This window comes from Schistocerca cancellata, chromosome 3 (assembly GCF_023864275.1).
Source record: "Schistocerca cancellata isolate TAMUIC-IGC-003103 chromosome 3, iqSchCanc2.1, whole genome shotgun sequence".
In the NCBI taxonomy this organism is placed as follows: Eukaryota; Metazoa; Arthropoda; class Insecta; order Orthoptera; family Acrididae; genus Schistocerca; species Schistocerca cancellata.
In genome coordinates, this window is record NC_064628.1 from 524,740,435 (window position 1) to 524,757,024 (window position 16,590).

General features: G+C 38.7%; 1 protein-coding gene across 1 annotated transcript in view; it reads left to right on the plus strand.

Annotated features, from left to right (window-relative positions):
* The window catches only part of LOC126175347 (tetraspanin-33-like), a 77,096-nt gene extending 61,379 nt beyond the window's left edge, over positions 1-15,717 (plus strand). The window contains exons 6-7 of the mRNA XM_049922076.1: positions 8,271-8,387; positions 13,328-15,717. Coding sequence (XP_049778033.1) covers positions 8,271-8,387; positions 13,328-13,399 — 189 coding nt within the window. The 3' untranslated portion in view covers positions 13,400-15,717. The remainder of the gene's footprint in view (positions 1-8,270; positions 8,388-13,327) is intronic.
* Positions 15,718-16,590: the final 873 nt, after the last annotated feature.

The window sequence follows — 16,590 nt, forward strand, 5'->3', positions numbered from 1 at the left end:
TCTCGCCCCGTCTCACCCTCTCGCCCCGTCTCACCCTCTCGCCCCGTCTCACCCTCTCGCCCCGTCTCACCCTCTCGCCCCGTCTCACCCTCTCGCCCCGTCTCACCCTCTCGCCCCGTCTCACCCTCTCGCCCCGTCTCACCCTCTCGCCCCGTCTCACCCTCTCGCCCCGTCTCACCCTCTCGCCCCGTCTCACCCTCTCGCCCCGTCTCACCCTCTCGCCCCGTCTCACCCTCTCGCCCCGTCTCACCCTCTCGCCCCGTCTCACCCTCTCGCCCCGTCTCTCAAGCTTCCAGTAAGACAGAGTAATCGTTTATCAAATGAACTTATCAGACAGCATAGTTTAACTGAACACGCCACCAACAAAATATTTGTCTTCACCTTCCACAGTAATCATAGTAATCAGAAACTGCAACTTACTGAAGTATTTCATAATTAAAATCACAGTATACAGCTTTCTAACAGACAACCACTCATTATGATGTACAGCATACAGACTGATATGTTTGAAGTATTCATTTCTGGTAATTAACAAAAAAAGTTAAGCATGTACTCTAAACAAAATGGCAATATATTCTACCAGCAGCTAGCTATCGACTAACACCGATGCTCTGACCGGTGTGGAGGTTGCCTCAGCAAAGTATTTGTGGCAGTGTTGCTCCGGTCTCTGTATGTGAGAACATAGAACAAACAATACACTTTTGTAGCTATCTCATGAAATCAGAATGTATAAAAACTCTTTAATGAGATAGATAGATACTGTACTGTAAAGATTTTGTTTTCACTCTGAGCACTTTCAGTAATAGCATTTGTACTTTTCAATGTTGGATTACATATGTCTCATCCATTCAGAAAGTACCTATTTGTCACAATTTTGATTTAATATTACAGAATCAGAGCTGTAGATATTATTAACTTCCATTTTCCATAATATTCACAATAGCTTTATTTCCCATTACTTCATATCAGCAGTTGTCATTTTAAATACATTATACACAAGAATTAGAGGGCAACTTTTTTTAAACTGTGTAATTTTTCCCCATTATTACACACATTTGGATCAATGGTGTCCACAACCTACTTCTGCAATGATGCAAAAGCATGGCGTGCTGCAATATCACCCGTGGGCTCAGTGTCGCTTCAAACGACTAAGTGTCGACACTTAAAAAAAAAAGTCAGAACTCAGAAGTTCATGTAAGGTGGGTTAGTGATGTCACATTGATCCCAAATTTCACCATAAAACTGCCCAGTGCTATTGTGGATGTGTTGGAGGTAATGTTCAGGCCATCATACACACACCCTTATCAATATATCACCCCCTTCCCTTGACACCTCTGTGATGGTCAAAATTGCGGCACTCACATTGAAATCGCACAGTTTTCTTATGGCAGCTCAGAATTGACGGCCTCTTGAGGAAGCATGTAGAGCAGCAGGGAAACCATCCCATTGTTCAGGCATTCATTCACACACAATTAACACTCACAAGGGAACCTCCCCATTGCACCCCCCTCAGATTTAGTTATGAGTTGGCACAGTGGACAGGCCTTGAAAAACTGAACACGGATCAATCGAGACAACAAGATATGCAACATCAAGGATAATATGAGGTAAGGAGCGCCGTGGTCCTGCAGTTAGCGTGAGCAGATGCGGAACGAGAGGTCCTTGGTTCAAGTCTTCCCTCAAGTAAAAAATTTAATTTTTTTATTTTCAGTTTGTGACAAACTCTTATGTTTTCATCACTTTTTTGGGAGTGATTATCACATCCACAAGAAAACCTAAATCGGGCAAGGTAGAAGAATCTTTTTACCCATTCGCCAAGTGTACAAGTTAGGTGGGCCGACAACATATTCCTGTCATGTGACACACATGCTGTCACCTGTGTCGTATAGAATATATCAGACGTGTCATTTGCGATCAAATGTTTTCGGTTCCCATTGGAGAGGCACGTCCTTTCATCTACTAATCGCACGGTTTTGCGGTGCGGTCGCAAAACACAAACACTTAACTTATCACAATGAACAGAGACGTCAATGAATGAACGGACAGATCATAACTTTGAAAAAATAAAGAAGGTAAACTTTTCACTCAAAGGAAGGTTTAAACCAAGGACCTCTCATTCCGCAGCTGGTCACGCTAACCGCGGGACCACGGCGCTCCTAAGCTGACACTCTCCTTGATATTGCCTATCTTGCGCATGGACTACTCAGTTTGTATATTTTGCTTATTTTTTCATAGTTCCACACAACTTCTTCCTGTTTACTCGATTGATCTGTGTTCAGTTTTTCAAGGCTTATCCACTGTGCCAACTTATAACTAAATCTTGAGGGGGGTGCGATGGGGAGGTTCCCTTGTCAGAAATGACAGTTTGCAGTGATGTGCAACAGTACAATGTTCTTGACAGTCTTTGATACTGCTGACACTGACCAGATGATTCAACCCTGCAATAATGACATCGTGGGACTGCAACCACACTGAATGTGATGGGACCTGACCTCTGGAGGATAGTGCAACTGCAATTTTTGCACTGGTGAACAGGTTGGAACAATTAAGGACTGTTCAAATCCATTCAATGAAAACTGAACATGATCCAAAGCAGTAAAGTGTATTTATGCCTTTTTAACCCTCCTGTTTTGCAGCCATCTGTGACATGATCACCCTGTGGGGTGGGGGGGGGGGGGTTGTGCTTGAATAAAATGGCAAAGATTCCCTTAAAGACCCCCTCCCCTCAGTTTGTCAGCACCTTCAGTACCACCTGAGCACTTTCCTAAGCAGGCAACCCTTTAAACATTCCTCACATTCCACATGCCTACAACCAGGCTCTAGAACAGCAGTGCAGTGCTACTCTTCTGTAGTGTGTTACAGGGATTGCCTGCTCAGAGGCACTTACGAATCGGGCAAGTGTTCTCTATGTACAGGTACATTTTTAAAGTTCTCAACAAAGGTGCACATGCATATGGCACAGTGGGGTTGCCGAACTCGGGGTTTTACTGGGACACTTTGCTGTTTTATTAATGCATCTGTCAGGGTCACCCCCACCAGTGATATCACAACAGGAGGGACAAAATAAGAAGGCTGAAAAAGCATACACACTCTTTGCTGCTTCACATCCCATTAAAATTTCATCATATAGTTTTGAATGGTCACTTGTGGGTTCCACCTTGTATACCAGAATGAAAATTGCAGTTGCACTAAGCTCCAAAGGGGTCAGATCAAGTTCAGTGGGGTTTCAGGCCATGATGTCTGTAGAGGAGGTTTGAATCACGTGGATGGTGTGAGCATTGGCAAGATTGTCAATAATATTATGTTGCACATCACACTGCAAACTGTCACTTAGATCACGAAATGTGCATAAATGAATGCCCCAAGGGAATGGGTGGGTCCATAGACACCTTTTATGCCACATCCTAAATCCTTTTGATGTTGATTTTGAGTTAGTGTGTCAGAAATGTTTTCCTCAGCCACCCATAAGAAAACTGTGATTTCAGTGTTGTGCATTGTGGTTCTGACCTCAGAGGCATCAGGAGTATGGTTTAGATACGGGTAACAAGGGCGTGACAACCTTCCTATTGTGTGGCATGTCCAAAGTGACATTAGGCAGAATTGTGGTAAAATTTGGCACCAATGTGACATCGTTAGCCCCGTACACTTACATGAAATTCTGAGAATGGTCTTTCCTCACATGTTCAGATTCCTTGCTGTTTGAAGTGTCACAGCCTGAAGTTGACGTCACAGGGCACCCTGCTTTAGCACTAAATTAGAAGAAAGTTGTAGGCACCTTTGAGCCAGATTTCACAGTTTTAGATCTCAGTGAGGGAAAATGAAGGTTTCAAAAATGACTCTTTAATTCTATTGCACCATGTATTTAGATTCCACAAGGAAAATAAAGGTTCTGAATTCTGTCTACTTTCAGAAATCTGAACACTAAATACTTCAACCATCACACAGCTTCATGCAGATTTGTTATTAACACAGAATACAATGTATACCATGTACTTAAAAACTTAGTCAGTTCAGACATATGTTAACCTGAGTGTGTCATGAACGAGAACTGAATATAGTTCATTATATAGGGGGTTTCATTTATTTTTTCCATTGTTAAAGTAATGAACAAAGGAACAGAGTGCTGCCTCTGGTGTATTCTTGCAATACATAGTCATCGACGTGGTGAAAATTTCATCCAGCAACAAAAAACTACCTTATGCAGTACGAAGAACTGCTTTTTGCACCCACTACATTGTTGCATTGCTCACACAGTGTACATACATATAAAAAACGTATTTAGTGTTTAGATTTTAAGTTATTACTACTATAAATTTATTAGCAAACACAAAATAAATTACAAAATTATCTTACCAGATATCATAGAGAGTAGAACTACTGACGGATACACCAGTATACAGCGTATGTTTACACACTGTTACCATTTGCATGAATATCCCATTTCATGTGCAAACAATTATTTCTTTCTCCATTTTCTTTTTCCTTGTTTCATACATGCAATGTCGTTTTGTAGTTCACACTTTCTACTAATTGACAGTAAATAATTTGTGTGTGTTTTTAATTATTTTAAGCACATATATGTGAATGTAATTTGAGGGATGCTAATAGTAGTGACGACTTTCAGTTCACATGAATTGGTCCTCAAGATTTAACACTGTAATATGTTCGATTCTTCAGGTACCATCACATTGATGAAAGTTCATGTACACAATGTACCCTAAAGTTTTGGCATCAGAATTGTACAAATGGTAGAGGATACTAATCCGAGAAATTTGAGAGAGGAAACTAATGGTCAGAAATGGTTAATAAATTTTTTTTATTGATGTTCTGCCAATAGCAATGCTTTGGTTTCATAACAGCTGTTCAAAGCAACGACTGCCAATCTCTGTGCTTACAACAGGTTATCCATTGACAGGATTGAACTCTGGGTTCAAAATCATTTGGCTCCATTGTTTGCATACATTGTTTATGGTATGGATGCAGTTGCTGCCCCATGTAGCGATACGACATTATTAATAAGATATAATCTCATAATATAGTCAGCAGTACACATCTAAGGTGACTTACCTGATCTTCGTCTGCGAGGAAGGTACGCCCACAAAGATTGTACCCCACATACGTCAGAATATAGTTTATTTTTGACAAGTTCTTTTATGCTTTCATGTCCTGAAAGTGGGTGTAAATCTGTTATATACCAGTTAAATTCTGTTATTTCTCTAACCAATTCTGAAACCAGTTACAACCAGAATAGTTGAGTTTCTCATTACTAGGCTAAAACAAAGATTATGTTCCACTGTATTCTGTACTATCTGTAAATTCAGGTAGTCATAGTGTCTTTGTTCTTTAAAAACATTTAATTAGTGTACCACCTGTTTGTCTGTAAACATTGACCCTTCAGTTTTAAATATTCACTTATAAGAGAGATATGGGCCTATAACCTCATGAAATTTCATGAATTTGCACCTTTTAGTTATAATTTGTGAGTTATGTTTTCACCAGATATCATCATTACTTCCATGCAGCTGAATCAAATAGTCTCTGGTACATAATATCTTGCTTCCATATAAAATGCAAATTGTATTTGAATCCCAACATTCACTTCAATGAACAGTTTGAAACAGTCCAACTCAACAAAATTTCAGCCTCAGTTATCAATTGGGGTTGATTTCTTTTCACCAAACATATTAACAAAATCTGTTTGTTCGCTGGTGTAAACTAAGAAACAAAGATAAAATTTATCTTTTCGTGAGCGACAAATTGAATTTTGTGTTCAATAAAGTGTGTTCATAAAATGCCATTACTGTTTCCAATGTCATGTCTTCCAAAAATTCTGTTCACGGGATTTGCAAAATAAATCGAAACACTGTTATTGCCAAATTAATTTCAACAACTTCAAAAATGTTTTATTTGTGCACAATGTGTACGGAGTCGAGTACAGTAATAACAAGGTCAGAATACAACCCTTGGTTTTTCAAGATGTCAAGACTAACTCAGAGTTTTTGTAATACAAATTATATGTTCATTTCTTTTTATGTTGTTACAAAAAATAGGCATAGCAAGAACTTGACACTATTGACATCATCTTCGTCCTTCTGGCTGCCGACTTGATTGAAAATGTGTCCAGCACATTAACTGCTTTCTCGAATGTGAAGACTGCCCTCGCTGCCAATTTCTTGCTGTGCCGCTTATGAATCAGAATAGACTAACATCTTTTGTGGTCACATGTGAATAGTGCAAAGTATATAACAGAAGATTATAAGTCACATTTTCATTAAAATAGGAATTTGACTTATAGTGTTGCTGCTGGAAAGACCAGTAATGATAAGATTGAATATTTTGTATCACTGATAGTACACTTCCTACTTTATTCTTTGGAGGGTACATGTCCAAGACAATTAGACACGTGTTTATTGATGAGACTTGTTGTATACGACCTAAAATCCTCTCCTTAAATTATATGTGCAAGCAATTCTTTGTTTAGAATTGTGGTCAGCTGTCTATGACCAGTTTCCTGTAAGTTTCTAGCCACAGTGATTTTTATTTTTTATTTTTTTTTCCTTTTTTTTTTTTCGAATGACGTCTGTGTTCTGTGAAGTCTTCAGAGAAGGTAGAATATTGTCATCTTTCAGGTATGCATTGGGGAAAGTATTATTTCTGCTTCTGGTATTTCAGCTGAAAACCTTAGTCATTTTCAAGGTTGGCTACTAGCAGAATTTAAACCACTTCACCCAATACTGTAGAATAAGCATGCATGTGTCAGAGAAAATGATAACAAAAGTATCACTCCTAGATAGAAATTTATGCTTGTAAAACTAAAATAAAGCAAGTGCTGAGTCAGCAAATCCACAGTGCCTTAAAATTAATGTGATTTATTGTTAAAATTGATTTCCTGTGCTGGACTGCCAGACAGTGAAGACTTGGAACAATTATTTCTCTGAGAGTGCAGACGTGAAAAGAGTGTTCCACGATTTGTCCAGCTGAAAACCATTTGTCAAGCAGAAAAGCCTTATCTTGGTTAAGCACATTGTCTGCTAATTATGTTTCCATAGCTTCCCTGATCAGTGAATCTCAGTAGGATGAGGCTGTCACAAATACCTTGACCTTTCCGTAATCCATGGAGTGGCCTGGGGAATACAGTGTTCAGGATCCCAGCGTCATCCTGTTGGGATTTAGTGGTTAAGGCAGCTGTGTAAAAACAACTATCTTACAGCCTGCTCAACCGAGATTAGGATTTCCAGCTTGACAAATCGTGGGAACCACACTGCTCTCAGAGGAATTATTGTTCAGAGTCTTCATTGTCTGGCATTCCAACACAGCATCACAAGTAATAATAATTGAACACGTGATTTGTAAGTGCTGTGGATTTGCTGACTCTGCACTTGCTTTGTTTTACGCTTAAACACACAGTTTTATCTGTGATTGACACTGTCTCTCTCTCTCTCTCTCTCTCTATCTCTCTCTCTCTCACACACACACACACACACACACACACACACACACACACACACACACACACACACACACAATTTACTGCACAGCATTGTACCAAATGATTTACATTAGGCTAGCAACTCACCTGAAGATGAAATTTTCACTCTGCAGCGGAGTGTGCACTGATATGAAACTTCCTGACAGATTAAAACTGTGTGCCGGACTGAGACTCGAACTCGGAACCGTTGCCTTTTGCAGGCAAGTGCTCTACTATCTGAGCTACCTAAGCACGACTCATGCCCCGTCCTCACAGCTTTACTTCTGCCAGTACCTCGTCTCCTACTTTCCAAACTGCACAGAAGCTCTCAAAGTCGTGCTTGGGTAGCTCAGAAGGTAGAGCACTTGCCCGCGAAAGGCTAAGGTCCCGAGTTCGAGTCTCGGCCTGGCACACAGTTTTAATCTGCCAGGAAGTTTCACGCCTGAAGATGGCTGTAAGCTTATCAGCTGAAATACCAGAAGAAGAAATAATACTATCCAAGATGTATGTCCAAAACTGAATAAGTAGAATGCCTGTGTAAATACTTTGCTGTCTGGCTCTGTGAACTGCTACACCTCACATCATGTACATCTGCAAGGTCCAGCAGACAAATAAGTATCTTCGCGAAAGGGGGAGGAGGATTGGGGGGGAGGTGTGTGTGTGTGTGTGTGTGTGTGTGTGTGTGTGTGTGTGTGTGTGTGTGTGAGAGAGAGAGAGAGAGAGAGAGAGAGAGAGAGAGAGAGAGAGAGAGTAAAGGGTGTAAAATAATGTTTGTACTGTAATCTGGTTCACTCATTTACAGGTTGCAGAAGCTAGTAAGAAAGTGTGGACAAGTGGCTGCATAGAAATTGTGCGTTCCTGGGCAGAGAGAAATTTATACACCATCGCAGGCATTGCTTTGGGCATAGCTTTATCCCAGGTTGGTATTACGCTAATGAAGTGTTCTGAAACTGTTTGATTCAAGAACAGTATATTGTTCAAGACTACATGGAGTTTCTTAGTTGCCTTTCTTGCCCTGTCTTTCCCATTTTGACAGTGAGAGCAGTCTACTGCTGCTGCTACTACTACTACTACTACTGTTACTGTTGTCTGTCCCTATTCAGTTCTGGAATGTACCCTTCATAAATGGCAATTTATCAGATGTGGAAGTCATTTCCAGTTTCTTCTTCTGCTTTTATAATGCAAGTTAAAAAGGATAATGCAATACAGTATAAATCACTGATGTACAAATGAATGAATTTAATACAATGAGTCTACATTGATAGTCTGCCATTTAAGTCCATTTGATGATGAGTGAAATCTCAGTTGTAAAGACAGACAGCAAATTGAATATAATTTCCACCAGTTCTGAATCTGCAGAAACTACAAGTTGTATATAGCTAATAGTTCTATTTCTGTTAACTTACATGTAAAACATAAGTGGCAATTTGAAGTTAAACTGCACCAGACGACAGTCTGAAAATTGAAATATAAGTAGAGGGAGGTAGGCTTTGGTTTATTGGAATATGTTATACAATGAAAATAAAACTTTGCAAGCATACTAGCATTGATTTGATGCAGTGTAAGTAAGTCTAATTCCAGGAAATGATGAAAGCAAAAGGAAATAGAAATGCTTATGGCGTTACTTTTGCCAAGATTGGCAAGATGTAGCTTAAGCTTGATTATATGTTTAATAATGGAAACAATCATGATCCTTCAACTGAAGATTTATGACATAGGCATGATTTTCAGCTTTGCCTTTTATTATAACCCTCCATGAATGTCTGCATGCTTAAAGGCACCATAAATTACAGGTAACAAAAAAGACTACATAGTTAGTACAAGTGCATCACTATGAAAAATGGCTTCCAAACAAGCAGGCAACATTTTTCAGGCAATATAGAAAGTACAGCAAAATGGGCTCACAAGTTCTATATTGGCATGATTGCTTCAAAAGGCCCTATTTCAGTTCATACGTAATGGTGTTGTTGACACATTAATCCTAAACTCACTTTCTTCCTCCAGATCTGTGTAGTAAAATGTCATCAATTTTAAACTGTGGCCACATCACGCACTTCAGTAACTGTTGAATCACAATTTGAGATTTCAGTAAGTACTCGAACACTTGAAAGCACAAAAATTGGCTGGCAGAAATTTCAGCGAGAGTTAGCCCGGTACAGCATTGGTGTGAATGAAATGCACAAATATTTTCTATATATGTTAGAAACATTCAGATGAGAGTTCAGCCATTTGTTGTTTTTGAAGTCCTCTAGTGTCCTATACAGGTTGCGGCAGCATTCACAGCGTAATTTGACTTGCTTAGTACAATGACGTACTGCAGGAATGCGCACCAGTTCATCCCGCATTCGTGTACTAATGAGCTGCCGTTTCGAATGTGACAGCGATACGGAGCGGCGGAGTGCACAGCATCGTGCCTTTGCTGTTGAAAGTTATTTCAAGAATAACAACTCTGTTATTGTTATCCAGCATCTATTTCGGCAACATTTCAACTTGGGACGTCACGGGAAAGTTCCTGATGCACGGACCATCGTGAGGTGGGTACGTGCATTTCAAACAACAGGTTCTGTTTGTAATGACAAACCGGGAAGAAGTGAAAGAACTGTGTGGACACCAGAAGCTGTGAAAAGTGTTAGTGCTGCACTATTGCGTAGTGCAAAAAAATCTGCTTGTCGTCATGTGCAAACTGTGCATATGTCAGATTGCTCATTCAGGAGAATATTGCTCAAAGATCTCCATTTTCACCCATATAAGCTGCAGATTGTTCAGGAAATTAGGCCTCATGATTAGGTTTCATGCAAAACATCCTGCTTAACCAGGCATGATCTCCTTTGCCAAAATCCACAAATGTTGCACACCATCCTGATGTCAGATGAAGCTCATTTCAAGTTATGTGGTTCAGTGAATAAACTGAATATGCATTATTGGAGTGATGTAAACCCACATGAACTGCACATCATGCCCTTCCACAGTTCTGGTGTTGCAGTGTGGTGTGGAGTTGCTTCCTTTGGGATTATTGGCCCTTACTTCTTTGAGGATGACAGCGGTGTGGCTGTAATTGTCACCAGTGAACGCTACGTAAAGGTGCTGCAAGACTTTATTCTTTCCCAGTTAGGTATGGTCTGTGTAGATGTGGAACAGTTATGGTTTCAACTAGATGGAGCAACCTTGCATACAACCAGAATTTGCATGGCTCTTTTGCGACAGACATTTCCCAGTAGAGTAATTTCCCGTTTTGGTGACATTTTATGGCCGCCTCGCTCACCTGACTGTTCATGTGCAGCCTTTTTCCTTTGGGGCTACCTGAAGCAAGAAGTGTTCCGAACATGTTGTGCCACCATTCCTGAGGTGAAGGACCGCATCAGAACTGCCGTCAGCATTGTCCCAGGGAGTACGTTATGCCGACTTATGCAAAGCTTTCGAAGTTGCCTAGATGAATGTGTTGTGCAGAGGGGGCATCATTTGACAGGAGTCATATTCAAACAGTAATCCACACAATGGACAATAACTTACACATTAGTAAATGGTATACCTTTAACTATTAATTGACATAAGAGGTAATAAATAAATTACAGTTACTACCTGATGGTGGGTTTTTAATATCCTACTATGAATGCTGCAGCACCATGTATAAAACATATTTTAACGATTTTTCTGGCAGAAAATGCGGTGCAGTTTTGGTTATAAATCAGAGAGTCACTTCTGATGAAAAATGATCCTTAAATTTACTAACTGTAGTTGATATATGTGAGAATTATTCATATAGTTTCATTGATATTACAGAGTACCAGATTCTGCTGGAGTGAATGAAGTCTGTACGCCTACTATTCGATAATAAACAATGACAGTGTACAAGAGAGGTCAAATATGTGTACCACATTGCTTTCTGTCATGTCACATTATTAATTTGCCTTGCCTCATCGTTAGCAGATTATTTGTAACCACTTTGATGGTATCAGAGCCTGGGACACGGTATGGTGTTCCTGAGCTCATTGTGGGACATTGGATAAAATGTTATCGAGATATTGGAGAATCTAATAAGCATGCATGAACTGGACTTTAGTGTTTAACAACACCCATCGAGGATAATGAACTTGTCAACATGTCATGGTAAAATCCTTTTTTAAACCTGGTGCAGTTAAAAAGTACTGATACATTTCCCAGGTCATTGGATACAGATTGGCTCCAGGTTTGGCTCTTTGGACTACTCAGAAAACATTCAGGCATCAAGCACCAGCTACATGGCTCAGTTAGGCTACATTTAGCGCTTGCCAAATTTACTTGTCAATCTTGACTGGCAGAATGTGATATTTTCTGATGAATTGGTACTGTTGTTGGTGAATGGTGGTCCAGTATGAGATACAGGCCACAAGGCACCCATTTCAACCCAAATCCACAAATCATCTCACTCTGGTCATGTGTCTGTGCTAGTTTGGGGAAGGATGTTTTCTCATGGAATGCTTCACAAGATAGATGGTTAATATGCTGCTGCCCAGTATACCTATATTATTAGTAATATCGTGGTCCCATCAGAGTGACATCTAATTCCTGAAGGAGTAATCTGTTTCTAGCAGGATCGGTCTCACATATCATCAATGGTGCAGTGGTGGTTTACAGAGCAAAATAAGATTTCTTTTCAGTTGGCCTCATTCTGCACCTATTGAAAGCCTGTGGGCAGAGGCAAAATGGATAAACCGAGAAAACTGCCCTGATCCCTGTGCCAAGAAACTGTGACCACCTTGAAACATTACCTGAACTGCCTGGGACGAGGTGGCAGAAAATGATTTATTAGCCACCTCATAGACACTCTTTCTCACAGATTGCAGGCAGTCATTGGAGTTAAAGGTCTTTGGATGGTGTATTACATGGTAAAGAAGCCACATGCTGTGCTCTTTTGAGGGCCAAAAACATCTTAATAAGAACTGTAAACTGTTTGTGCTATTAATTCCGTGATTTCTACAGATTAAACAAATTAATGGAGTAGTGGAAAAAAAAGGTCGTCACACCAAGCTAGGTACAAACCAAACCAAGTTGCCTACTATACCACCAAGTTTGTCACTGAGCTATGAATGCATTAGGTCACTGCTGCCGACAGTTAGATACTACTTACCACTCTTGACTCCATACTGTGAAATGAAGCGCCTTCACTGGGTCTTCAGTGCTCCAAATGCATGTTTTTAGAGAGTGTGTCTTTGGGATAAGGGTTGAAGAGGTGTTAATCTTGTCACTTCACTCAAAATTACAAGTGCTCTTTACTTTTATGAGCAGATATGTACACACTGTAATGGGATCAGATTCTGTGTAACATGAAGTATAATTCAAATATCAGTCACAGCCATTTTCTGTGCTATTGAGTGTACCATAGTGAGAGCAGCATTGTTACTAAAATTTCCAACTTTTCAGTGATCAAAAAGAGGACAAAAGTGTGTGTTGAGTAGACTTAAGCAATGGAAGACACATTGAATTGATAGAATTTTGTCATTGACTTGTTTCATGGCAGGTGGTAATGCTATGTAGTTCATAAAGTGGAATTGTATCTTCTGTTCATAATCTCTCTCTCTCTCTCTCTCTCTCTCTCTCTCTCTCTCTCTCTCTCTCTGATAAATTGGATTAGTGTGTAGTTATTAAAAGTAGATACGTAGTTATGATTGAAAATGTGTTTAGGCAAGAGTATTGCAAGTTGTTATAAAAAGGAAAAAGTTATATGCAGGTGGTGGTGGTGGTGGTGGTGGTGGTGGTGGTGGTGGTAGTACTACTATAACAAGTTTGGTTGCATAATTGATAGCATAGAATGACAGTGTAGAGATGTGATAGCTTGTGTGTGTGATATATACTTATTATTTCAAATTTTTTCATATACAGCTGTTTGTTATATACCTGGCAAAAACTTTGGAAGGACAAATAGAAATGCAGAAATCTCAGTGGAATACATGAAATATTGCCTACCGCCTCGGATGAAATATTCGGTAGGTATATCTCTGTTATAAAAAACCAAAAATCTATTTACAAGGACCATTTATGCCGGCCATAAAACTTTGCCTGTGTAACTGTGTGGACAATACTGGAAGAAGTTAATTACCATAGCGTATGCTGTGTGCTTCTTCTGAAAAGTGAAAAATAATAGTAAGCTTGTAAATATGATGATCCGTTTTGTGTATAGACTAAACTGTTTCAAGCTTGTAAAATTTCAAGTATTATGTTTGCATTGAAAAGCATTGTATTATTAATAAGCACATAGACCCATGGAAGAAGCCTTGTTAACAAAGTTTGAAACAGTGACTTGACTGAATCCAGTCTAGCAAAACTTGAGACTTGCATGACTAAGATTAGTTGTTTACAAGATAGTGCACACAAAGAAAGGAAAGAAGAATGAAACAAGAGGATCACAATAAATTTCCAATATTGAATTTTTTTAAGAGAAAGGGTGTGTGTTTGCTTGTGTTTATGGGATGGAAAGGAAAACTAAGTCTTATTATTTTACTATTAGAAATGCACAGAAGATAAAACGTCCTTGTGATTGACCTGTAGGGGAAAAGTATGAAATGGTGGAACTTCTTGATATCTCCTATAGCAAGACATACTGCCCTGTTAAACTCAAAAGTTAACTACATAATGTGCCTCTAACCCAGATTCTTTAGCATTTCAGAAATAGTCACCTAATGTTTCTGACAGCTGGGTAATTATTAAATATTTCGTTGAGACTTCGACAGTTTCTGTCTTATTGACTGAACATTTTTTTAAACTCTGTCTATACAATTTTGTTGAATGGCTTCACAAATGTAAGAACATCAGTATACCATGAAATGTATTATATTTGCACATTTTGTATGTCAAGAAACTATCAGTCTTCCTGAAAAATGTTGTATCCTTGCAAATGGAAGACAAGATAGTCTGTATGAAAGTGAGGAAGTCAGTTTAAATTGTGTGATTTTGAAATTTTTTGCTTTAAGTGGCAGTTGTTGTTTAGAATCTCAGTACATTTTACTTGTTTTATTCATGTCTGAAGAAAGAATCTGTATCCTGATAATGTTGAAGTTGCTGATTGTGAAGAACTGTTTTCGAGAACTATGCTCTTAAACAGTTACATAGTTTTTAGTCACTGACTTTAAGAATCATGTTCCGTAGAATCTCAACTATGTTGCAATTAATTTTTAAAATTAAATAGATCTATTTTTGAAAACTTGTATCTGCTGTGGATAAAATTTCATGTGTTTTGAAGCATTCCAGTATGTTTTTGCTTTACCACATATAAAAGAATACAAAAATTAAAAATACAAACTCTGAGCTCTGCAGCCACTTTTTGTAATATATTTTTAAACTTTTATCCAAAACATTCCTATTTATTGAATATTATGGAGTGTCAGTTATTGCAAGTCTTGCATTTTCTGTTGGAGACTTCAATTTAAATTATTGCTAAAATTGTTTGTTTTGATAAGAACAACCAGCTTTACTAAAGGGTAATATTGTTTTCATATTGCTGTTTAATTGTATAATGTACAAATATTGCTTGACTTATTTTCATAATAGATGATTTTTTTTTCCCCCTCAGTAGCTCATTTCAAAAGTTGTCTGGCTGAATGACTCACTTTAAGTATCAGCATTCTCATCAAAAACCCTGAAAAATTTAATGTTAGTTTCAAATAAATTAGAAAAAAGTGATCGTTCCTTAAGTCCCCACATTGCAGAGAGGATGACGGTTCAATCCCGTGTCCGGCCATCCTGATTTAGGTTTTCCGTGATTTCCCTAAATCACTCCAGGCAAATGCTGGGATGGTTCCTCTGAAAGGGCACGGCCGACTTTCTTCCCAATCCGATGAGACCGACGACCACGCTGTCTGGTCTCCTTCCCCAAACCAACCAACCAACCACATTGCAGAAATATTAATAATAGTACAGTATTACGCTAAATGAAGTATCTACTTGTACTTTCTCTTTGTCTGAAAGTGAATGTCTTCTCCCTACCTGTCTTTCTCTGGTTTCTACTGTGAATTATTTCCCAATTTTTTTTAATTGAAATATTGTCCTTTTTTGTGTTCTTCATTATAGGCTACCATGTCATCAATAAAACATTGTTAATTTCTTAATTCGAATATCGTCAAATAGTTTACTGCGGTGAAATGTGTAATACTTTGCCATTCTTAGAGGCATGTGCATTTTCAAGTTGTCAAGGAACCAGCAATCTGGCTGGAGGCTTTTCACTGCAAATTTTCAAAATCTTTTAAGATCCTTGGGAAATCATTGACTGTTGGCTTGTTACTGTGTCATTTTTGTACATGACTGCAACAATATGTGTTAGTAAATAAATTCTGATTAATTTACAGAATATTTTACTAGTTTCACTCTTAACATTCCAGTAGATAGCATCAAGTCTCAAAAGTATTAAAACTCACTGTTGAGTGTGAAAATATTCTGCTACAAAAAGTGCACAAATTCAAACATCATTAAGCAGTTACAGTAATTTCTGCACTACTCCAACTGCAGTATTAGTCTTCAAACAACATTTCAACTAACAACTGTTAGGATAATAATCCTTCATGTGTCGATCTTATGTTTCACCGCTTGTTTCCATAGCCAACAGATTTAAGTTTCTGAACACTTCAAATTGATCTTTTTTCTGTATTGTCTGAAACACATTTTTAAGGGTCCATATTATCTGGAACACATAGGGTGATTTGTCTCTTGCAGTTCATTCTGGCTATGTCTCAGCTCAATGCTGCAATAGAGAAGATACAGCCGATCTCTCTCTCTCTCTCTCTCTCTCTCTCTTCCTCTCCCTCCCCCCCCCCCACCCCTCCCACCTCCCGCATCAAAATTACGAGAAAAATAAGGGGTCTGGAAATGGAGAAGGAAACAAACTTAGACATATTGGGAGCAGATTTATTTTTAACGAGATGCTTTAAAAGCAAACAGTAATTACAGAGAAGGGGTGGTAATTTTAGGACAGTCATGTACAAAATATAATGATTTAGGTACTAAATGTATTGTAAATTTCTCCTCTTTTTTCAGGTAAAGAAATTTGTTCACTTTGATTCCTAAAAAAAACTTTCATGTGACAGCTCCTTGTTTGTGAATAAGATAAGATTGCTATTCTTCACCATACAGAGGAGGTGTTGAGTTACAGAGAG